The 26,117-nt window shown below is 39.7% G+C and overlaps 1 protein-coding gene and 1 long non-coding RNA gene across 9 annotated transcripts in view; both read left to right on the forward strand.

Moving 5' to 3' along the window:
• Window positions 1-25,658, forward strand: part of PCDH10 (protocadherin 10) — a 55,916-nt gene extending 30,258 nt beyond the window's left edge. For 2 of the 8 annotated variants that reach the window (XM_083519893.1, XM_083519897.1), the window contains 3 exons: window positions 9,889-9,910; window positions 12,902-12,977; window positions 22,989-25,658. In XM_083519893.1, coding sequence (XP_083376019.1) covers window positions 9,889-9,910; window positions 12,902-12,944 — 65 coding nt within the window. In that variant the 3' untranslated portion in view covers window positions 12,945-12,977; window positions 22,989-25,658. The remainder of the gene's footprint in view (window positions 1-9,888; window positions 9,911-12,901; window positions 12,978-22,988) is intronic. The other 6 variants (XM_083519894.1, XM_083519898.1, XM_083519895.1 and 3 more) reach the window with 3 other exon arrangements.
• Window positions 4,861-5,445, forward strand: LOC310714690. The gene is made up of 2 exons (XR_014529977.1): window positions 4,861-5,062; window positions 5,219-5,445. It is a non-coding gene; the product is annotated as an uncharacterized lncRNA (long non-coding RNA).
• Window positions 25,659-26,117: the final 459 nt, after the last annotated feature.

Here is a 26,117-nt window from a genome sequence, read left to right on the forward strand (position 1 = left end):
AATTGGTTACTGTTCTTGGAGGAGTGAACAACATGTTTCCCCCAAATATGTAGATCTACTCTCTGCTTTTTCATTTCATTCCCCCCAAGTGTTTATGTTTATTTCAGAAATTGTATTTTAAGTTGATAATTGAATAGGGTGAGAATTGATTTGTTAAGACTTTTATCACATTAGGTTTGAAATTGGGCTTTAATAGCACTGTAGTCCGTGTATCCCTGCAAAGCTGCACCTGAAAGTCTATTGATGCTTAAGATTGCCTGGGGGAGGATTTTTATGTGGCCAGATGTGTGTGTGCTTGTGGGGAAGGGGAGAGATCAGAGAAATGTTGGAGGGTATGTTTCGATCTTCTCTGGCACGACTGCAATGGTATGTTGGATCCATGCCAATATCCAGCAAAATATAGGAAAAAATGAGAGATTCTTCTTTTGATGTGCATATATTATTCAGCTAACCCTTTGGGATATATTTTCACTGCTACTGAGTGGCAAACTTAGTGCTGCAAGGAAAACATCACATTTCCATTGTAAAATGCAGTGGGGTTTACTTTAAGAATATAGGTAACAGTAGCAGGACTATGGCTGGACAGGAGATGGCTATAAATGTTAGCTTTTCCTGAACTTTTCTACTGCATCTGGAGAACAGTTTGGTGGAGTAATCAGATGGTTTGGCGAGCTAGCCCTACACACGAAGAGGAAGAACTTCCATTGCTGTAGGTGATTTCCAGGATACAAGTCTATTTGGAGAACACCCACTGACAACCCAGGTCCAGAGGATCAACTCTGAAGGGAATGGTACCCCTTTGGGTTGCTTCTTTTGAATGTGACAAGGGCAAGGACACTTTCCATGAGTTATTGCTGATAGGTGGTCTCACTCCTATGTGACAGAGTGGAGCAGTTGGCGGGGCAGGGATGTGAGTTAACCTTTCCTCTTTCAACTGCCTTCTCATCCAAAGGTCCAACCACATCCTTAGCCAATTTCCTGCTTTAATGTATTTAGATTTCTTTCTTTCTTTCTTTCTTTCTTTTCCCTCATTGACTGCTTACATTTTTTTTTTTTTTTGGCCAAAATTTGTATACATTTTCTCATTTGGACATGAGTTCCATTTTCTGAAGGAAGCCTTCTTTCCTCTATTAGCTCCCTTGAGTCAGCTAGTTAACCACATCAGCATACTGTTGGCCCTGGTTGGACCCTTCCGGATCACCATCTTAGACTGACTAGATGGAATAGCTGGAGGGCCTTTTTTTCAGCTGCCCATGCCAATGGAGACTAAAGAAATACTGGTTTCATTGGTATCTCAACATTCTTCTGCATCCTTGTGGCAAATATTTGTGTGCTTTGACTGAAATAATCTATATTTAATAAATGGCATAAAATAAATAAAGCAGAGATGATGACATGTTTATTGTACAAGCTGTATATGTAGCCCTATATACATAGAAATGTAAGGCGGTCACCACGTAGCCCCAATTGGAGGATTTATAAAGAAGAATACGGTAGGATGGTGGCTTCATAACTGGCAGAAGTTGAAGAGGGTGATTAGTAGCTGCAATGTGTGTCATGGGTCACAAGCAGGAACCCCGAACACAATTTAGTACATGTTTTTGAGTATTTGTGGCCAATTTTAATGGGCAGGTCCTGCAAAACCTGTCTTTTATTTATATGCATGATTTTTTAAAGTTTTTATTTGTTTGTTTTCATGTTCATACTGTGTTGTAAGTCACTCTGAGTCAATTTTGTGAGCCAAGTCAATAATATTATTAATAGCAACAGCTTTATAAGTAATGAGGGCTTGTGTCCCCCCCCCCCACGTCATCACTGTTTCACAGGCATTGCAATCCAGGTAAGGGAGGCTGCAGAAGTGGTGCAGCAGCACGTTCTTGTTTTACCTCAGGCAGAAAAATGAGATGCCTCACCCCTGCTGGACAGACTGCTGAGATGGTAGGACATGGGATTGTAGGATCTGGGAACATGAGGAGGATGTGGTGAAGGTTGGTTGCATATCACCTGTGTTGTTTACATTGGGGGAATAGGGTGGAAGATCTGCATTTAGGAAAAGGGTAGGGATGATGCTACATGAAGATGTAGAAAAGCTATGCTAATACATTTTGATTTCAATCCTATACCCACCTATCTGAGAGTAAGCCCCATCAAACTTAGTGGGACTTAAGTCTGAATAGATATTCATAAGATTGCACTCCAAGTTAATTGCAGTCACATGTATCTCACTTCTAGAAAGTTTCTTTAAGCTTTTCTTTTAACAGGTATTTTGAGCAGTTATATGCAAGCTTGGCAATTAGTTAAACGTTGCCGCTAGTTAGAGAGATCTTGAATATGTGCTAATATGTGCTTAAAGAAGTCACCACAACAGTGGCACTGAATAATCAGTGCTGAAAGCATGGGATAGCTGTCACAAGATAATCAACATCAGAGGCTACATTTCAAATACAAATGTACAGTAATGTATCAGTGTGCAGTAATTATTTGCGATATACTGTTGAGTTTGTGGTGTACTTTATGGAATGTGTAGCATGGTCAGGATAATTGTTTATGTATTTCTTTACACAACTTTTTCCATCCCCCAGGTGTTGAAAATTTAGGAATAGGTTGAAGTACATTACTTCACACTACTGACCACAAAAAACCTAACATTTTATGCTGCATCTGGAATATCAGGATCAGATTTGTCTCATTCATATACATATATATATATATATATATATATATATATATATATATATATATGCACACACATACATACAGTGGTACCTCTACTTATGAATGCGACCCATTTTGGGGTGCCATTCGCACCCCAAAAAGTCCATAAGTAGAGTCTGCTAGTGCGCATGCGCAAAGCGCAATAGAGCACTTCTGTGCATGTGTGAAGTGCGCAGATTGCTTCTGGCATGCTCGCGGGGCGAAACCCAGAAGTATACACTTCCGGGTTTGCTGCGTTCGCAACCCGAAAATCCACAACATGAAGTGACCGCAACCAGAGGTATGACTGTGTGTGTGTGTATTCACACACACACACACACACACACACACACACTTATATTCTAAACATTAAATGCTTGCTTAATTGTCAAGAGCTCTCCTAAGGGAAATCAGTGGTATTAAGTGTTTGAAATGAATGCATATGAACAGCATAGACCAATGAATATTAACTCAGTAGCAAGTTTGGTGATGCTTAGTTTCAGGTAAGTGTAGATTAGATTGTAGCCCCAGAATGTACCAGTAGTTCTTACAAAAAGGCTAACATAAAGAGGACTTTTTGTCTTGTTATCAGAATTCTACTAGATTGCCTGAATAACCTAGACTACCAGACTCATCTAGACTGCTAGGACGTATTCTGTGCTGGAATTGACGAAACAGTCTGTCTGTCTGTCTGCAGAATTTGGTTCATAACCCTTTTTAGCAAATTCACTTGATTGCTGGTCCAGTATCCACAAATATGCTCTGACAGAAAAAGTGACCTATTTGCATTTAGATGAGCCATCTGCCCCATTTTGATGGTGGAGGTAACAGCATCAGCATCAAAGTCATTTTGATGGATAAAAAGCTCTGAATGGTTAGTGCTATGTCCATCAGTGCCTTTTGCATCCCTGCTTATGTTTGTATCAGTGTCACCAAAATGGATTTGAGTTGATTTGGGCAGCAATATTACACATGCACTTACATGCAACAAGATGAAGGACAGGGTTTTATTCCTGCTGTGGGCAAGATAGCTTTTGGATGTGCTCCCCCCCCCCCTATTTTTTGACCTCTTGAGTATGGACAAAACCGCTGGTACACTGAATAGAGATGAAATGATCTGTTGTATTTATATATTTATATAGATGAAAGCAAGGATGTTTGTTGCAAAGGGGGAGAAAACAGCAATTACTGCAATCATTGTTTTATTGCACAACCCTGAGAGCTGATGCTCACAGCTCTCATTTGATTTTTACACAGCTTATAAATCATTGTACATGTCAGCGTGAGCATTGCCAGCTTTCTTTAGAGTTTCATATGTGACTCTTGGACTTTATTCTCAGCTACTCTGGAAGCCACGTGACAAACTAGATGTTTGCTAGACATGTAGCATGCCGCTGCTAAGCACCTAGTTTTTTTCTTACTTAATTACAGACATGGTGGGTCAACACTTATGGGGGAAGCAGCTCCTAGGGAGGTACGGCTTATATCTCACCACCTCAGCATGATTAGAGTGAACCTCCACCCCCTACATGTAGCTAGGAGTCTTAAGAATAATGCTCCCCTTTATGTCAGTGGGGTCCTTTTCTTTTAAGATTCCTAACTGTTTAGGTGGGTAAAGAGTTTAACTCCAATAACACGGAGGAAGGATGCAATATCCTCCCTTCCCATATGCAGCCTTTTCAGTAAGTATTTCAGCCCCCACTTTGTTGTTGTTGTTTAGTCGTTTAGTCGTCTCCGACTCTTCATGACCCCATGGACCAGAGCACGCCAGACACTCCTGTCTTCCACTGCCTCCCGCAGTTTGGTCAAACTCATGTTGGTAGCTTCAAGAACACCGTCCAACCATCTCGTCCTCTGTCATCCCCTTTTCCTTGTGCTCTCAATCTTTCCCAACATCAGGGTCTTTTCCAGGGAGTCTTCTCTTCTCATGAGGTACTAGAGCTTCAGCTTCAGGATCTGTCGTTCCAGTGAGCACTCAGGGCTGATTTCCTTCAGAATGGATCGGTTTGATCTTCTTGCAGTCCATGGGACTCTCAAGAGTCTCCTCCAGCACCATAATTCAAAAGCATCAATTTTTCGCCGATCAGCCTTCTTTATGGTTCAGCTCTCACTTCTATACATCACTACTGGAAAAACCATAGCTTTAACTACCGGTATACGGACCTTTGTCAGCAAGGTGATGTCTCTGCTTTTTAAGATGCTGTCTAGGTTTGTCATTGCTCAGTCCCCGCTACCTATGATTAAATAAGTAAAAATAGCTGCATGCTGTACATTTATCAAATACTTAGTTTGAACCCTATGCTATGCCAATGGTGAATAACAGACAGAGCCATGTAGGTGTCTTGAATGCTAGAAAACTTGAGTATAGGTCAGTGGCGTAGCGTGGGGGGGTGCAGGGGGGGCCGGCCGCACCGGGCGCAACATCTGGGGGTTAGGGTTAGGGGGCGCAAATCCATGGGTTAGGGGGCACAAATTACTTGCCTTGCCCCGGGTGCTGACAACCCACGCTACGCCACTGGTATAGGTGATGGCAAGGAGTATTGGTTATATGGATAGCTCACATGCTCAGAGGAACATAGGACCAACTATCTTGGACCAACTATCTCAGTGCTGACAGTGGCTCTCAAACAGGAGTCTTTTCCAGCTCTACTAGAGATGTCAGGAGATCTGTTACCTTTTGCTTACAAAAGCATGTGTTTCACCACTGAACTGCAGAATATTAATTCTCAAAGTTGTTTTTTTTCAAAATCAGAGCTTTTGATGAGGGAAATAATATCACTAACGAACATGTAAAATGTCCTTACAAAACGTTATATGCAGAGACATTAAAAATTCCCAAAGTGGCTAATAACAAAGCACACAGTTGTTGGCATCCATCTTTCACAGGAGACAATGAAAAAGTCAAACTATTGGGGAGTTACAGTGCCTGCTGTGGCTGTAGAGACTGATTGGGAGAGACATGTTTTTTAGTACAGGTGGGGCAGAGGAAGGCATCCAGGTTTGCTACTAAAGGTGCAAATGTCGTTTCTTCTCTGTGTGCTCCTCCCAACGGTTATTCCTTCTCTGGTACTAATCGATATAATGAGAAGACAGTACTAATCAATATAATGGGATTAAAAATCAATGTAAAACACCATGTAATGTCAGAACCACAGTGAAAACAATAGAACAATCAAGTACGAGCAGATTAAAAAAAACACAACAGATTGGAAGCTAGTTAAAAAAACAAATTAATATTAAAATCCAGAGCTGCAGAACTGCTCAAAATTACTTTTTGTTAGAATGTTGAGGCAACATAAGCCATATTTGGAGTATATTTTAAGACATGGCACCTTACCTTAACAGCTTATACTTCACATCCATTTTAAGAAGAAGAAACGAAATGTGGAAGGCATTGAAAACTGTTAATATACTAATTCCAGCATGCCCACAGAACTGTATGTGAAGTGTGTGTTTATGCTTTCTAGGGCTAGTTACCTAAAAAAACAAACAAAAAAAAAACCCTTATACCCTGTCTTTTCTCACATGCATTATTGATTTATTAATACATTTTATGAAACAGTGCACATCTATCCACATCTACAGTGCACCTCAATATATGTGGGTAGATGGGGGGAGAGGCGGAGGAGAGGTCACATTCCAGTATGCATTAGCATTTATGAATACATTTAAACTGAAGTGTATCATAGCTTCTTCTTCAATACGCATACAATTCATGCCTTACCAGATGAAAACTAACAATTTTCTTTGGTATTTAATATTTCAGTTCATCCAGGATCACAGCCTGAGAGGTTTTCCTATTGCATATTTCTAAAGGCTCTTCTTTGCCTTCCCTATCTAGTATTTCTCTATGCTGCCAGTAACTCAGTGAACCAAGAATTTGAACTTATGTCTCTCCAGTCTTAAGTCTTACACTATAACCACTGCACAACAACGAATCTCATGGTTAGAGTGCATTCATATAGTCAGCTCTGATCTTGTGGTGTTTGACATCATGCAGCCATCCTTGATGCCTTTCTCGTTCCTTTCCTCATCATGCTTCATTTTTCTGCTAATTTGCTTTGTGCTTGTGTGTGTTTCAGGGCTCCCCAGAAAACATATAAAACCAATTCTGCAAAGTGTGGCAACATGCCTATTTTTAACTTCACCCTTGTCTTCAGAGCATGAGCCCAAAAGCGGAAATTCCTTCCTGATCTTCATTTGAACTGTAGCAGGAAATGTATTGTTAAATAACTAGCATTGTGACAGTGCACATAGGGGTCACGGTAAGAAAAGGCTTCAAATGGCTCTTCACTGCTACATTTAGCTGCTTTTCAAACACTGAATAATGTTGCTATAAGGACCAACATTGTATACATATTCCAGCATCACCAGTTGTCAGCATATCTGTTTTTATTTTGGGAAAGTAGTCTTAAAGAGAATACATAATTTTTCAAGTACTCAGCAGTCTTCCATAGCCTGCAATGACAAGAGCACAAGAACCTAAGACAAATCTGCTGAATGAGGCCAGTGGCCCACCTCATCAAGCATCTTGTTCTAAATGTCTGTGGGAAGCCTATAAGCTGGACATGAGCACGCAGTTCTCTGCCCACCTGTAATTCCCAGCAGCTGATATTCAGAGTCATGTTGCCTCTGCCAGTGGAGGTAGAGCGTAGCCATTATGACTAGAAGCCATTGATAGCCTTGTCCTCCTTAAATTTATCTAACCCTCTTTTACAACCATCCACATTGATAGCATCCTACTTCCTTTCATTCTCCACTGCAGGCCCCCACTCCCTGGGTAGGGGTTTTGGGCCATTGAGAAAGTTACTCCAGTACACAAACAAGTGCCACTCATGCAGTTCTGAATGTTCATCTTGGCATGCCCTAAAGTAATGCACCTAACATATATTTACAAAAAATCGGAAGAGATGTTTTGATGCGCCTTGAGCCACATCATTCCATCGAGTGGTGTTCAAAAGGGAAAAAGCTTCTCTGCCTGTGAAAGCCTGGACAGGTCTTTGGATTCTGGCCATTCATTTTTTATTTTGGAGACAAGTGTGGCTCTGCATCGCCTTCTTACAGGTATCTCGCCCTTCGTCATGGTATGCTTTACTGTCCTGAGAGAAATAAGTAGCTAGTATTATTTTATTTTCCATTCCCATGTCACAACACTAATGGGAATCTGTTTGTCTGCAATGTTGGGGGTAGCTGATTTTAAAATCTATTTGGAAAGCAGGTACCCAATAGCAGAGGACATCATGCTGGGAAACAGTAATGTGCTGGGCCATTGATTGCTTGGTGCTTTAGTTGTAAAGCACATAATGACTAATGCTGAGGTTTCTATTTGGATGGAAATGGTATCAACAGACAGAGGCAGCACTACCTTTAGGCAAAGGTCACATCCATACCATACAGTTACGGATTTCCCCAAGGAACCCTAGGAACTCTAGTTAGATAATGGAGAGGTGCTGATAGTGTGAATGTTACCATAGTGAGGCTACTATCTCAGGCAGTTGATTTTGTGTGACATGAAACACAGAAATTTGTTATTGATTGATTATTATATTGTTTCATTATTTTAATATTTCACTTTATTACCTTTATATTTATTTTTCCATTTATGGATCCTTTCTTCATGGAACCCAAGGTGGTGTACATGTTGCTCCCAGGAGGTCACCCACCCAGGCACTGACCAGACCCAGACCTGCTTAGCTTCAGGAAGGTGTTAAGCTCAGGCAAGGTGCACCATGCCTTGGGAGTTTATGGTGTTTGCCGTCTCAACTGCCAAACTAACTTAGCTGGCTTGGGTACTTTGCTGTTCTCAGGTAGTGAAATGTAAGGTTCGGTTTTGCTTACAGTCTGGCCTTATTGCTGTAGCTAAGAACAATCATCTGTAGTCCCAAAATTAGGCATTGGGTATTTCCCTGTCCAAATTGTACTAGCAAACTAAGTGAGTCTGTTTAGGACAGACTGTTTACTAAACTGAAAGGAAGCAATAGACACAGATTTAGTAGTAGATTTCATAATGCCGTGCTGCTGAGTAGCACTGTTAACAGCTAGATGGAAAAAAGAACTGGTGTTTGATTGGCGCAGAATGACTTTTTAAGTGTCTGCTTGTGTTTTGAGACTTTATGACTTTATTTATTTGTTTCTTAAATGTATATCCTGCTTCCCCACCAAATGATGTTGAAAGTATTTGCTTGAATAAATCCTGGAACATACTTGGAGGTTGTTTCCTTTAGATTTCCTGATCTGGTTCAAAAACTAGGATGCTACACATTTCAGTATTAGATTGGTGGCTAGTCCTCTGTTGAGATGGCTTGCAAATAATGGCCTAATGAGTTTTCCATTCCTAGAAAGGTTTTATGAGTCAGTGCTGTTGTAAATGCATGTATTTCTTGACACTTTCAAATAAATGACCTCCTTTGATATGAGAGCTCCTTTGATATGCCAGAGAATAGCCCGAGCAATCTCCTTTTAATTAACACCTTTTTGACCTCATTTGCTAGCTCCCCACAAGGTGCCAAGAGTTCCTTTCTGGCCACATGGTGCTCATCTAATTGGTTGAGCCCACCTGTTTGCCACTCAAGCTAAACATCTCAAAGATGGAATATGATTCCCCTATTCCTTTTCACCTCTTTTGACCATCCAGGGGTTCTGTCTGCTGAATCTATGCAGAGAAGAGATGGTTGCAGAAATCTCTTAAAAGGATAGATGTTCAAAACTAGCCTACCCTATATGGTACCTGTAAGCACAGCTTCTGTATAGACTCTTCTTTCATCTTGCAAAATAACGTGTTTCTCCTAGCTAGGATTCATGCATCTAATTCTAAACAATTGCCAGGATTTTGTCATAGTCTTCCATTGATGTGCCATGTATTAGGATCCCATCCATGGGGCAATTGCTCCTTTTAAATCTCTTAAGGACTTTTGCCACCTTTCTTTGAAAATTTTTGGAAGCGTTTGTTGTTCCAAATGGCAAGCCTTCAAAAAGAGTGTGATGAATATAATCAATTTAGCACTCTGGTTTGTCAAAGGTATTTGCCAGAAATCACTTGAGGTATCCAAATTGACAAATATTTTTATTCCTGTCACTTTTGGGAAAGATACTAGTGTTGGAAGTACATTTTTTTTTATTAGAGTGCGTCTTCATTCAGCTTTTAAAGATCAATACAGATCTTCTTCTTTTTTCCACCTCTTCCCCGATGACTAGGAACTTTGGTGCACACCACAAGGTAGGCTTGATTTCCTTAATTATGCCATGTTCCTCCATCCTTTCCAGGTCCATTTCCACCTTGTGGAGTAAGGGAATGGGTGTTCTGCAAGCTGTTTGCATGCTGTATGGTTTGGTGTCAGGTCTTAAAATGTCCATAGGATTTCTTTTTATTAGACCAGGGTGTCCAAACCCTCCTTAAATTTATCCCACTGTTTTGCGCAGTCCCATTCTGCCATTGCTCCACAATTGAGATTATCCAGGTTTTGACTTCATATCACTTACATAGTATACACAAGCTGCTCTTCTATGCAGTTTGTTTGTACGTTAAAGCATCCAAGACAATTTAGAATATTCTCTTGTCTCTATAAAACAATCCCTGCCATATGCAGATCTCAGGAGATCCTTTGTATGTCTTTTTTGAAATAACGGTGACATCAGCTCCTGAATCTTTTTTAAAAAATAGAAATCAGTTGTCCCAGAAATCTATTCTATAGAGACCACCGCTGGCATTCAAGAAAATTTGGCTGTCCACTTGCATCATGTAGGTCAATAGCTCAGTGATAGAACATGCTTCCTAGGTTCAGTCTCCAGGTACAACTGGGAGTGACTCTTGCTTGAAATCCTAGACTCACTGCCAGTCAGTGTAGACAATATTGAACTAAATGAACCAATGATCTGCCTCGCTGTAAGGCAGCTTCTGGTGTTCGTAACACATGATAGTAAAATGTCTTCTTTTTTTTCCTTCTTTTTTGAACATTTGGAACTGTGCTCCTTTAGCTGACAAAATTCCTCTATTGTTATAAACATTTCCACATTTTTGCATGCTCTCTTAAAGGGTGGTCTTGTCTTGTCTTGTTGTGTCTGGCTACAGAATGCTTTTAAAATGGCTGGACTGCTTTCCTTTGTGCTGCTTTTGAAGAGAAATGAAGAGTGAATTTGTGGAATGGCTGCTGCTTCTAGTGTTTTGTGAAGTAGAGGTTACGTCTTCCAAGTTACATCACTCACTCCCTATCTTTGCCCTGATCTGTTTTGGGATGGGATCTGGAGTGCATTGGATTCTGACAAATCCTGAACCAAAGTGGGCTATTTAAGACAGTTCTGGGACTTATTTGAACTGAAGCAAGATCTCTCCTAGGTGCCATGAACTGAAGTGGAGGCCTCCATAATGCTGTGTGATGCTTTAAAAGCTCAGATGTTAAAAAACAACCCCCCACACAACACTACAGACAGCGTGTCTGCCAAAAATGAAATGTTCATGCCCAGGTTTGCCATATAAGGAAAATGCCAGGGTGTGGAGAGCAGAAAGAGAGAGCTCCTTGTGTGACCAGCAGAACTGCCTTCTCAGAGGAAATTATGACCCCACTTTAAATGGACATTGGCTATGGGATACGGGGCTTTTGCCATTTGTTGCAAAATCCTTGGGGTTTCAGTACACTGAGATTTCTTCAAAAGTCCTTCCCCTGGATTCACAATTGAATATGTTTCTCCCTAGCCTGGGTACAAGTCCCCTGGGACTCCTGAATGTACAAAGGAGCTTACCTTTTCCTTTTACCATTGTACATTTTCAACATTTTCAAAAAAGAAATCTGCTCTTTATTTGATCTTAAATATGGTTTGAAGCAGCCTTTCTCTGCTGCTTGTCGGCTGCTGGCTCTGCACAAGTAGCAAGTTGTCTGCTTCAGTGTTTGGAAGAGATGGTTGCAATGTTCTTTCCTGCTAGTATCAGCCATGAGCCCCCAAAGGATGACCCAAATACTCCATCACTGCACTGTCAGATCTGAACAGGAATAAATACTTAATTGTGAGTCACAGACTCCCTTGAGCTGCAGCAGCTGATTTTTGTACATGCTGTGCTTAGAACATGGGCTGTATGAAAACTCTACAAAGGCAGGAAGAATCTTCTGCCTTTCCCTGATCTAACATACTGAGATGAGGACAGCCACAAGCTGCCATTTACCATAAGCAGGGCTGCATTTTTCTCCTGCCAATTTCCATCAAATAATCCCTATGGCTATTTTTCCAGACATTTAAATGTCTATTTGTGAAGCATCACAGCTCTGGACCACAGGTTGTGAACAAGCTGCATGCAGGACCTGCTGAAGATCAGATCTTGGTTTCTTATTCTGATTTGTTTTACAACATTAAATGAGAGTTTCCTGATTCAGATGCAATGGGTGACTCTGGTCCAAAGCAAGCCAGGATTTCTGTATCAAAGAAAGTGAGGAATATACTGCCATGGCATGTGGTCATGCATCATAAACCGTGGTTTATGGAGCCATGGCCGAACATCTGAACAGCTACTATGTTCAATGAAGCTTACATCCAGTAAGTACCTAGGGATGGAGCTTTAATCTGGCAGATCACTATATACAAGCATTTAAATAAAAAGTAGGGTTTCCCATTTCCCTGTTGATTATGGGATTCATTAGTTTTCTCCTATCCATATTGTCATTGCCTTTTTACAGACCCTCACATGCATAGAAATAAATGCACACATTGCTATAAATACATTTGCTATGTTTTTTGGTGGTTGCTGTATTATATTACATCCTGTCCTCTCTGTGTAGCTCTTAAAATCCATCACCTTTTGGGATAGAAACTGCTTTATATACCATACTGTGATTTGTGCCTTAAAAATATCCGAACTCTTCTTGGAATAAATGTGTTAAGGTAGAAAACCCCTGAACAGATTTTAAAAGCCTTTTCTCCTCCTGCTTCTTCTGTGTAACTGATTGTTAATCCCTTGTCCCTCTAGACACATATTACAGGACCTAGTTTGTTGTGCAAATATGGTAGCAATTTTATTTAACTTTGCTAATGATTTAATAAGAAGAAATGAAGCAAAAAAAAGGGCATCAGACCCAAGGGATAAACATAAAGCTATCCTCTTGATTCTCTTTTGGTGAACCATAATGAGGATACTGTAAAAAGCTTCAATATAGTGTGAGCTAGAATTCTTTATTTTTGATGTGAACTCTTGTAATAACCGTTATGCTTTCCGCCTCTCTAGGCCTTGCCATTTGTGGATCTCAAAGTGGATTATAAAAGAATAGTGATTTAAGGCCAGCAGATCCTCTGTGAGATAGGTAAGCATTATTATTCTCATTTTACAGATGGGGGAATCATGGACAGAGAGGTTTAGTGATGATTTCCTCCCCCAACCTCAAGACAAAGCCAGAAATAGCTCAGATATATTGTCTTCATATCTCCTGCTTTAACCACATGGCAATCCTTCTTTCCACATAACCTCTCTGACTCTATTTCCCCAACTGTAAAGTAAGGATAATAATACAGGTTCAGACAGATATTCGTGCAGGCACATTTCTTTGCCTGCTGAAAAGTGAGACATTTAGGTCTGACCCCACCTTTGAGGCTGGTCATATTCTTCCACTTGAAGTTTGGAGTGGAAAAAAGCTCTCTTAAATTTTGTGGAAAGGAATTAATTCAGCAGGATATTGGCTAACTTTCGTTGTATGGTGAATTAAGAGTTTTAAAAACGGCATAATAATTTTTTTATGAGGTGATTTAGAAACGGTCAGAAAGGAAAAAAAAAAGAGGCATTGTTGTACTCTGAACTGCTAAATTTCAAAAACTGGAAGAATTTAAATACAGGTGTTTGTTTGTTTGTTAATATAAATAACTGTTCAGTATCATCCCATTGATGGCCAAACTAATGAAGCAGTGAAGGAGATTACAACAGATGAACATGCATCATATTTTTATATAGATAAATTTAGGCAGTTAAATTTAGGCCGTTTAATCAAGATTCCAAAGAGCATTTTTACTTATATGGAAGCCACAGGCAAACAGTGAGTCCTCAGAGACCAAGCAAAAAGGAAAATAAAATCCCAGCAGAAGTGTGTTATTACTCGAGGAAAAAAATCAATATTGATTAGACTCAGAAGGGACTTTTCTTACAACAGCTTATGTCTCAGAATCTCTTCTCCATGAATCCCCAAGATCTGCAGGGGTGGTGGTGTTTGTTATGATGGTTATGATGATAAAGGTAAATCAAAATCCTTAGATGAATGCCAGTTTATTCCCATTGGTCTAAATGGATTTAAATGTGCATACTTCAACTCCATTTGTTGTGTGAATCCCTTTATGCATCCTTCATTGGTTTAGTAAAACCAAATTGCTTTTTGTGCGTGTGTATGGCTCTGACTGCCAAAACATTCCAGTATTTAGCAGTTGTTGCCTATGTATACATGCAGCAACTAAATGAATGGTAAACATCATGTTTCCTGGAACCGAGTTGGTTTTGAGATAGTGATAATATTCAAAATGCATACCATTGACATCTATTGCTTGCAATTGTAAGGAAATACTGGTTAATTGTTTTATTGTGAATTGACATTCTCAAACTATATTTGTAATAATATTTCTTATTCAAAGATTTTTGTGCAGATGCTTACATATATACGGTAATCATTCATTAACTGATGAAAAGCAAAGTGATATATTGAAGACACTAAGTATTACATTTCATGTGGTTGTAGTTAGCAATGTGCAAGCTTCCCCAGACTTAGTTCAATCTGGATTTCACTAAAACACCTTAATTTGGACTTCATTACCATCAGGACCCAAGAAGTTCTCTGCCACTAACCCCTACCCAGACAGCCTTTGCTCTTGTCTCTTCCCTTTCCAAACCAAACCTGCATAGCATTGCAGGATGGGTGTGCAGACATGGCCAGGTGCATCCATTACACTTCTACTAAAGATACAGAGGCAATTACATCTCCTTTGCTTCCTGGTGGCTGTAGTGCATTAGCCATTAAGGCCAACATGGAGACTCAGATGCAATTCCTTCCCTGCATTATTTGGTAAGCTTGGTTAGAGAAAGAAATGGGCAGCAGTTATTGGCTTAAATGATGACAGCCAAGCCCATTACGAGCTAAGTGCAAACTTCAGGTGGTGGTGGGGTATTGGCTTGGGTTGTTATTGGCATTAGATGTCCAAAACTGGGAGAACTGATTCCCAACTCCCTTTCCCCATATATGACCTTTTGGCAGCATCACTAATTGAAACTAACATTTCCACCATATCTTACATTTACTTTTATTTGTTTTATTTATTTGATTTGTTTACCACCCTTCATCTGAATATCTCAGGGGGGTTCACAGCAAAAACATGTAAGATGAAAACACATGTGTAGCTTGTACTTGTCTTTAAACAGATTTATACAAATACTGGTGATTCGTGTAATTAATTAAGACCACATAAGTAATTAAGAACATTCACGTAATTAAGACCATATCATTTTACTCTGCCCCTACTACGAGGATGCTCGTAGAAAGATTATTGCCACATTACTTAGAAGAATGTCCAGAAGTTCTAATTTGGAATTGTCTAGTTTACTTCTAGAAGATGGAAAACCAGAGATTACAATATTAGTCACAAAATTTTGCGCATCAGCCTATAAAATCAGTCACTCTCACCTACTGGATATATATAGACTTCCTATCTCTCTTTTAAATTATTAGGCCTTCAGTTTTACTTACTTACCTTTTTGTTTTACTTTATTTTATCCCTGTTGGTACTTATAGTATTAAATAGAGTATGCTGGTTTTTAACTAAATAATAAATTCTCTCTCTCTCTCTTAATAAATCAGATACTGTTTCACACTGTCAGGATTCATAGAGTTTCTGAATCTTTAGGGTTCTCCCAGTTTTGGGGGAGCTGTTTATTTAAAAGCAGCTCTTGCAGACTGGCAGAATGTTTAAATGCCCTAACCTTGTGGGCCGGGTTCAACTACATGAGACTTTCAGCCCCTCTCTTCTTCCATGATACCAATTTTCATTGGAAAGACCCATACAATCAGGCCCCATCCATATGGTCAGGCTGGTCTCCAGAAGCTTTTTAATCATTCTCTGAACCATACAGCAGTTCCCACATGGACTGGATAATATTGTCCCTAATAGATACCTTTGTCTCAGCAAGCAGATAATTCTGAGGCTACACACCTTTTCTGGCTGTTTTGAGTGATTCACAATTCAGTGTGTTTCTTTATAGAAAATGCTAACTCTACCCCCATCTCTTCAAGTAATACTGACCCTGCTGTTTGTCCACATGATCATTTTAACATTATCTTCATCCCATCATGTCAAGGGAGTGTCTTGTTGGGATTATTGTCTGTCTTTCAACTCTAAGCAAGCAAGTATAGCATCTAGATCAAGGGAAGTAATAGTGCCACTGTATTCTGCTCTGGTCAGACCTCACCTGGAGTACTGTGTCCAGTTCTGGGCACCACAGTTCAAGAAGGACACTGACAAACTGGAACGTGTTCAGAGGAGGGCAACCAAAATGGTCAAAGGCCTGGAAACGATGCCTTATGAGGAACGGTTAAGGGAGCTGGGCATGTTTAGCCTAGAGAAGAGGAGGTTAAGGGGTGATATGATAGCCATGTTCAAATACCGTATTTTTCGCTCTATAGGATGCACTTTTCCCCCTTCAAAAATGAAGGGGAAATGTGTGTGCGTCCTATGGAGCAAAGACGCCATAGCCCCGCGACCCTCTCCCGGCTGGAGAGGTGACGCGCAGCTATGGCAGGAGCCTCTATAGGCGTGCGTCACCTCTCCAGCCAGGAGAGCGCGTGCGGGGCAAAAGAAGCCCCCCACTACCCTCTCCCAGCTGGAGAGGTGACACGCGGCTATGGCAGGAGCCTCTCCGCTGCGCCTTTCTGCTGCTCCCTGACCTGCTCTTTGGGGCTGGTGGTGGGCTTCCCCCCGCCAGCCCCAAAGAGCAGGTCGAAAGGAACCTGAAGCCTGGAGAGCGAGAGGGGTCAGTGCACACCGACCCCTCTCGCTCTCCAGGCTTCCAAGGTAGCTGCCTGAACGCACCTTAAACGGCACCTTGTTTTAGAGCGGGAAAACAAGAGGGGGAAAATTCTCCCCCTCTCTGCGCAGCGCCTCCTGCCGCTTTGCTGAAGGGGCGCTGGGCAGAGAGGGGGAGAAATTTTTTTTCTTGTTATCCCCCCTCTAAAACAAGGTGCGTCCTATTGCCTGGTGCATCCTATGGTGCGAAAAATACGGTATATAAAAGGATGTCATATAGAGGAGGGAGAAAGGTTGTTTTATGCTGCTCCAGAGAAGCGGACACGGAGCAATGGATCCAAACTACAAGAAAGAAGATTCCACCTAAACATTAGGAAGAACTTCCTGACAGTAAGAGCTGTTCGACAGTGGAATTTGCTGCCAAGGAGTGTGGTGGAGTCTCCTTCTTTGGAGGTCTTTAAGCAGAGGCTTGACAACCATATGTCAGGAGTGCTCTGATGGTGTTTCCTGCTTGGCAGGGGGTTGGACTCGATGGCCCTTGTGGTCTATTCCATCTCTATGATTCTATGATTCTATGATTCTATGATTGTTTTATAACAGCTGCCATCAGCTCCAGCCTGCATGCCCAGTGCTCAGGGATGATGTGACTTCAACAATATTTGTAGAGTCATAGTCTTCACCCTTGGATTACATGCTAACTTTGTTAAATTCCAGAGGATTAAGTGAGTTCAGGAATTGTTGTCCCAGGATCTGATCAAGTAGGCCTACAGTCTGTTAGTTTAATAACTGCATACTCTAATGAGTGTTTAAATTGGTTTTTAATTGATAGTGCCCCCTGGAAAGGGATATTCAGCATTGTCATGACACTGCTGTAATGAAATTGTGTGAATAGATAGATAGATAGATATAAAGCTTGATTTGGTCACTGCTTTATAGGTGGCTTCCCCAACAGTAAATAGTTGTCCAGTTTGCACATAACACTCAGCAAAACCATAACTTAGCACAAGTGAGTCTTCCAGAAAGAAGAGCAAACCATGTTGCTCTTCCTCTTGTCCTGCTGCCACTGTGCTTCCGTAAACTAAACCATCCCATCCAAACCCAAGATCATGGTTTGTCTCCCCAAGACAAATTAAGAGAGGTAAGCCATAAAACAAACCTTGGTTACAGCTTGTGGTTTGTTTGGAATGAGTCTTCACAATGACTTAGCTTTACAACAGCAGCTGGACTAGATGAGGATAAAAGTGGTCACAAGGAAAGTTGTACAGAGACTGGATCAAAGCCTCTGTGCTATTTATTTGTGAGTGCCTCTTGTTTTTTAAACCTTAAAAGCAGCCAGGGTGGTAAATCAGTTCAAAGGTGCAGTTTCCAGCAAGATAGCTGTTAATCTGTTGCAACATAAACAACAGGGTCTTGCGGTACTCTAAAAACTGCTAAATTAATTACAGCACAAGTTTTCATGAAGTAGAGTCCATTTCATCAGACAAGGTGAACGGTAATCCTTAAATGCTTATGCCATAATTACTGTCAGTCTTTGACATGGCAGAAGAGACTTCGTTGTTCAGGGCTACATCAGCTTTTAGAACTTGTGTTGTTTTCTCAATATAATGCCCCCTACAAGCTGCCAATTCCCCAATGGGGAAAAGACATGGAACCTGTGTCATTCCAGGGGGCACAATATGAGCTTTAGTAAGCAAATATCGAGAGACGCGGGTGGCACTATGGTCTAAACCACAGAGCCTAGGGCTTGCCGATCAGAAGGTTGGCGGTTCGAATCCCCACGATGGTGTGAGCTCCCATTGTTCGGTCCCAGCTCCTGCCCACCTAGCAGTTCGAAAGCGTGTCAAAGTGCAAGTAGATAAATAGGTATCACTGCAGCGGGAAGGTAAACAGCGTTTCCGTGCACTGCTCTGGCTCGCCAGAAGCGGCTTAGTCATGCTGGCCACATGACCCGGAAGCTGTCTGCAGACAAACGCCGGCTCCCTCGGCCAATAGAGTGAGCGAGATGAGCACACAACCCCAGAGTCGTCCGCAACTGGACCTAATGGTCAGGGGTACCTTTACATTTACCTTTAAGCAAACATCTGGAGGAATGGTTTCACACCTTCTATTCCCAATGCTCTGATTCTTTTTCTCCTGCATTGGTATTTTTTTTTTTTTAAAAGAAAATGGAGATCATGGATCTCCTCCTGTTTTATTTTGCTCAGATCAGACATTATGGGTTACATCCTTCCCTGGCTCTCCTCTTCTGGAGGGGGAAGGATTTTTTTTTTTTTTTTGCTAATTTCCTTTCTCAGGCCCCTGCACTCATACCCCCAAAACCCTGCTACATAGATTGTAGACCAGAGACCAACTGGCACAGTTTGAGGTAGGATGGAGGAGAAAGAGGGAAACTGGAAAAAGCACTTTCTAGATCTGGCCTTTCCAGGATCAAAGTGCTTTCCATGAGGTGTGTGTGGAGGGGGGTGGGAGACTACAACTGGACACAACAATAACATCCACTGACAACTTGATTTATTGATGTCTCTGCTTCTGCAAATACATGATTTGCATGTATTAATTCAGCTGTGGGTTATGAAAACACATTTTACTTTGATCCCAACACCTCCATCCCACAAATCACCTAAACAACAGATTCTCCATATGGCTTTGGCTACTGTGATGTCAACACTAGCTGTAGGATGTTGCAAAAAGTAACACTTCAAGAAAATAGGCATTCTCTTTCTTTTTTAAAATGTAAAGTAAAGCCACACTAAAGAAGAAACAGTATCTCAGTTCGCTTCATACTTTGTATTCCAATACATAAAGAACAGAGTCTACTTTCAGTTTTACTATTCTAGTAGCTTACCGCATAGTACTGAAATCCAAACTGCAGTTTACAGTTCTGCAAGAAGTTCAGTGGGATCTTTTCTCTTTGTTTGAGCAACTGATCCTCACACCATATCGCAAACTCCTTTTAAAACTCCCCTTACTTTCAAAACTTGCTACCATGTGGGATGGAGGACTGTTGTTAATAGTGTTGTCCTCATAGAACTGAATTCATTGGATTCTAGGCAGTTAGTATCATCATGTATTTTGTTCATTTAAAATTCAATATAAAATGTTTAAACAATGCCTTTTTGAAAGCCTAATAGTTTCTCCACTACATCCAATCATGCCTTCCAAAATAGCCAGAAAGCTCCTGTTGAAGGAAGGGAATCTTCATCCTATTGCTTTTCAGTGGAAGAGTTTCATTTTTTCACCTGCAATCCATAAAGTATCAAGTTTATCAAGTGATGAACCTTGATAGAGCATCCTATATAAGTTTAAGAGTTTCCTGCTTTTCGTTGTTTATTTTAGTTTTTATTTGGATTGTGTTTATTGTTAGTTTACAATAGGATAACATCAAAATATATTGTAAGCCTTTTGGGGGAAAGGATGTATGTAAATTTGTTGCTTATTTTTTATAAATATAAATATGCATATATGTATTTTTTTTACATATGTCTTTCAGTAAAAATAAATGCATATATGTAAATTTTATATACTGCCCTTCATTAAAAAATAATCACAGGCTACATAAAAGTAAAATGCAAATAAAGACATAGGTAAAATAAATAAACAAGTATAAACATAATAGATACAAAAGCTGCATATTCTTTGGACTAAATATTATTCCAACCTTTTGTGGTGTTTTGTATATTTTCGCCATAGTTTCTTTTAAAATTATTGATAGGATCATATTTGTTTTTTTTATTATTATTACAATTTATTGCCTGCCTTTCACCCCAAGGTCCCAGGGTGGGTTACAACAATTAAAACACAATATCAAAATGTGTTTGAAACAAATTAGGGTTCAAAGCAATTTAGGTTTAAAACAAACTAGAATGTTCAACAATATTTCTGAAAAAACTTTTAATTTATTGCCATGTAGCAATGTTTCATTAAAGCAGTTTTAGGGATTTCTTTGTATTTCCTTACCTCATAATGAAGCTATTTTTTTTTAACCCACACTTTATAATCTGAAGACACTGAAACCTTGGAGGTTAAATTTCACCCTATAAAACATGTTAATGATGATTCTTCCATGTGGCCTTTGATAGTTTGATGGCAAACCGTGTATTGACACAAGTGTAATATTTTCAAAAAGAACACTTCAAGAGAGCAAGTTTCTTTCTCATCTTAGCTGCAGGCATGCGACTCAGATGAGAATTTGATTTGGTGTCTTTTCTGAATGCCGCTACAAATTGTTTGTTACCTTTGCTCCCAATTACAGTCAAAATAGCTGATGTCTGGTGCTAACAATACAACAATACATGGCTAGCATAGCTGGCAGATTTGGATACCCGTCTGCTAATGCGCTGGCCCTTTTCACCTACAAAAAAGAAGGTCAATTTTCAGCATGACAGTAAATGCCTAGATTTGAATGGTGGGATTAGTCAACATATTTTCGTTTTCTGTCAGTCCCAGAAAATACATATATCTGTTGGTGACTACGATAATGGTTCAGTTAGAAAGGGAAGGAAAAACCAGTTTAAGATTGTTGTGGGATCTTTAGCTTTAGCAAATAGGAGAAAGGAGAAAGCAAATTGGTTTCAAAGTGCTACTTTTATAATGTGATATTGAAGTGAAAGTGTGCTTCTTCTTCATCCAAAATGTACAAAAAGCATTACTGAATCCTTGCCTTGGCGTACCAGATTATTTATCAAAAAATAGAGTACCACAGAGCCTTCAACAAATGGAGTTTGTTCCTCAAGTCCAGTTGTTTCATTTGCATTCCCATATAATCCTACTGGCCATTTCACTAGGATTCCAGCAGTCATTTCTTAAACCAACGATTGTAGGCTTAAGAGAGACAGTGGCTCATTGGCTCTGAAGTTATAGTATCCCACTATCAATCCCAGGTGACTCCAAGTACCTGAGATAGCAGAGAAAAGTTTGACTCGTAAATCCAGAGAGCTGCTATTGGTTAGCCAGCCAGTCCTAGGTCCAGTGTAGGTTCCTATACATATACCTGATATCGCTTGAATTGGTGTTTTCAATGAATTTTTTTTTTTTAGTGTCTTCAAGGTGAATGTGGTTGATGTACAGTGGAACCTCGTATTACGTACTGTCCTGCTTGCGAACACTTGCGGGTTACGAGCTCCACTAACCTGGAAGTCGATGCTCCCGGTTGCAAACTTTGCCCCAGGATGCGAGCAGAAGTCATGCACCAGCAATGGGAAGCACCATTAGCGAAAGCGTGCCTCATATTATGAGCAATTTCAGTTTAAGAACAGACCTCTGGAACGAATTAAGTTCGTAACCAGAGATACCACTGTAAAAGCTTTCTCTAGCCTGGTTTGCACATAATGCTAAACTTTGTTTCTTTAAACTATGATTTGTTTGATTGTCCAAGCCCTGTCCAGCAACTTAACTAGGGTTTCTTTACTGTGAACAAACCACAGTATGAAGCCATGGTTTGTTGCTGGCATACAGACCGTAGTTTGCTTTAACTATTTCTTGGTGTTTTGTGCAAACCCAGTACACATCCTTAACCATAGTATGTTAGGCTACCCCATCCCAGACATGTAATCAAGCTATAAAGGCATGAAACAAGAGCATCTGGAATACAATAATGCAATCTTGGGATAAACAAGAGCATTATGTGTGAACCAGGCCACTCGGCCCTTGTCTCTCTGGTGTGCAATTTTGGCACTACCATCTCTGAATATGATGGATTGATGATGCAAGCTGCTCTAGAAATAGTAGAACTATCATGCAGAAATAGATTGTGATTGGAACAATACATTGTATAGATTGTCCATGTTCTTCAGTCTAGGTTACATTTCTACATAGGTAGCTATAACCAGGGCTACGAGAGAAGTCATAACAAGAAGTTGGGTTTCAGTAATGTAAAATCACAGTAATTCTCCTCTCATAAATCTATAATTCAGCATGATCCTTTACAAATCAAAAAAATTGTGATGCTTCGATATACTTGGGAGCAAACCCCCATGGAAATTGGACAGAATTTACCTAGATTTATGCTGCATGACCTGTTGATTTCAGTGGGGAGAATAAAGCACATGCTCAAATATCTTCAGTTTTACAAATGGGACTTTAAAACACTGTATTTTTGCTAAACCACATCCACTTTGTTGTAACAACTTTACTATTTGCCTATCAAAATGGAAAACTACTGAAATAGAACATTAAAGCCCAGCTATCACTGCTCCCTATGGAGTACTGAACTCTCCCCACTGCTGTTTCTTCTATTTACCGGTAATATAGAGCACCAGCTATGTGTTAACATGCCACAGAATTATTCTTTGTTTTCTCAGAAGTTTCTTTCTTTCCCCCCACAGCACGGAAAAGGATATGCTAGTCAATTCTACGGGACTTACCTGAAGCAGCATGATTTGCACAAAAGTCGACCAACAAAAGCATCAACTTTTCAACGTCATTATCTTGGCCATCCGATTCTGTGTAAAACTGAAGATTTACTGTGCTGTTGGAGACATCTTGGCCAATAATAGGACCTAATTGCTCTCAGCAGGCCTGAGAAATGAGTTGAAATGTATGGAACTGTAGAAACTTCAAGGGGCAACTGACTTTGCCTCCCTGATCAGTGTGTGCCTGTTTACAGCACTATATCGCTCTCTGTTTCTCTTTCTCTCTCCAAAATGTCACTGAGCCCTTTAGATGTTTATATTCGCCACAAGAAGCCAATCGTACAGATTTTAAAAAAGGAAACGTGCATTATAAATGCAATATCACTGTTTTAAACTTGACTGTTTTATATTATTTTTGTGTGATCAAGTGTCCCCCAGACTATTCCAACTTTACAAAAGAAATTGTGAATCATGTTCTTTTCACCTGTGGGTCATGGAAATGTTGTTAATCTGCAGACCCACAAAATATCAAAGACATTCTGTAGTTTATACACCGTGTTGCAAAGTGTTTACTGTACTATTTCAAAGCTTCTAAATAAATATAAAATATATATATTATATTACATATAATTTTCCGGGAAACGTGGTACCATTTAGTTGATTTTTAAATGAATTCATACAATCCGCACCATACACTAAAGCGAGAAGGTAATTCAGGGTCCTTAAATTATCCTTGCCTAAAAATAAAATAAATCTTTAATAATACTTCCCAAATTTTTGTACTTTGGTCAATCCTGTTTGTCCTTGTTAAAAAAAAAAAAAGCTGTAAGCAACAACATTTTTTTCCTGAAAGTTGTACTGAATTTTCAATGCCAAAGATACAGCTGTCAATAATTATGAAAATGAGCACTGACTATGTACTATCGAAGTATATATATCAACCTCCATTATTTTGATTCTATTTCTATGGTTTTTAATTTGGAATCAAAAAACTTTTTATAAAGGCTCTATAAACTCACATGTATATGTTGTTAAAGAGTACACTGGGTGTCTGTACATTTTGCAATGTAAGATATGATGTTAAGTGAAGATAACTATTTTAAGGCAATCTCCCCACACACACATGCGCCACCAGACTCATAGCTGACAACATATATCATCCTTTAACCTTGTTTTGCACAAATACATCTTTTCATGCTGACTTGCAGTGGTTTTCAAAGAAAGACCAACCACAAAGTCATACATGTTGCCAAGCCATTAATTTGATTAATTTCTCTTTAACATAAAAGCGATTTGAAGTTAGGAATAGTCAGAACTAGCTTCAGTGGTAAGCAGGTTAGTCTTGCCTGTGTTATCGTTTTGTAGTTTGGATGGTTTGAAGCGTCTCAGAAAGGATATTTTTATCAGAAAAAGAATAAATTGTCAAAATTTCAAAATGCTACAAAGTAAAGGCTTCCTTTACTTTCATGGCCTCTGATTACAAGTACCATTGAAAAAAGAAAGGTCAAATATAGTGAGGTTTTTCGTTTGTTCTTTCTGTCATAATGCTACTGTCTTTTTCTTTCTCTCTGATGACTACCTGTCAAACGTTCAGGAAAACAACAACCATAAAAGCATGTCTTGTGTTTCAGTTGGAGGTAATGGATGCAGTGCCCTTTTGAATGAAGGATAAGAATCCATTCTTTTTATTTTGGAAGCTTTTGGTTCATACCCTAGGACCATAAATTGGCTTCCTTGCTGACAATGAATTCTGTTCACAGGGTATATATGACTCGGTATAAGTAAGGGTGGGGGGGGGAGTGAAAATACTATTACACTATTATTATTATTATTATTATTATTATTATTATTATTATTATTATTATTAAGTCTGTGTATACAGCAATGCACACATGAAGCTTCCCTGCAGGCAGACTTCCTCATTCACTTCTGTGGTGGGGGTAACTTGTTTGCAAGCATATCTTTGTACTTCCAGGTGTGTAAGTGCATCAGAGTCCCAATAGCTGCAAATTGTTGCAGAGCAGACTGACACCAGTAGTAGCTACAAGAATTTATTCCGCCAATTATTTTCTGCCGTATTCCCATTGTGTGAATGGGAACTGTGTGTACAAAAGTTGTTGACTTATAAGCAATGTTAGTTTCCAAACTCGTAACAAAACAAAACAAAATATTCCTGCTAAATACTTTTAGTGCATATTTCTAAATTATTTATATATTGACAGGGATTTCTTGGGATCCATTTAACAATGTGTATTATATATGAATCACAGAAGAAGAAGAAAGCACACAAATTAACTATTAATTTGAGCAAACACAGCCGTAAATTCTTCTTTAGCTTTAGGTAATGGGAGTTCTGGTCACCTATATGCCTTGTTAAGTTTTATGGTGGGGAGGGGGGAATGGGCTATTAATAATGAAATGTGTGAAGAATATTTCATTTGAAGAAATCTGTCAACTTGAGCGTGCTTTTAAGGCAAGAAATGGAATGCCCCTCCTGGAACTGGTTTTGCTTTATTTTTATAGCCTCTCTATACAGAGGTGTATACTGTAAATTAGGGTTGTTTCTAGTCCTGTGGAGAAAAAAATATCACTTTTTCTTTTTCTTTTTTATAGACTATTAAAGGTGTTTTTATTTACTGAAAATCTCCCTCACATTTTGCCCGCAACTTTTTTGGGGAAAGTATTCATAATGCTGTTATTTCATCTGTCTTTTCTAGTGCATTTATTCCATCTCTCTCTATAATGGATTATGAGTAGAAGACATGGGCATGCATCAGTTCATTTCATGCTTTCGCCTTTCCTTATTCTCCTGTTTCTGTATATGCTCAATGCAACTGAGGTCAGTGGGAGACTTGTGCATGGAAACATGATCAAGCTTTTAGATGCCTAAACAGAAGATGCTAACTACTACAAAGGGGAATGGTTCAAGGGCAACTTCCTTCCCCAACCTGGTTGCCTAGAGATGTTTTGGCCTAGGACTCCCATCAGCTCAAGCCAGCATGACCAATGGTCATTCATGGAAGATAAGTCTTGTAGTCCAACAGCGACTGGAGGGCATCTGGTTGTGGGGTAGCCAATCTACTACTGTCAGTGATTATCTTT

This window comes from Podarcis liolepis, assembly GCF_965112155.1.
Source record: "Podarcis liolepis genome assembly, chromosome: 9".
NCBI lineage: Eukaryota > Metazoa > Chordata > Lepidosauria > Squamata > Lacertidae > Podarcis > Podarcis liolepis.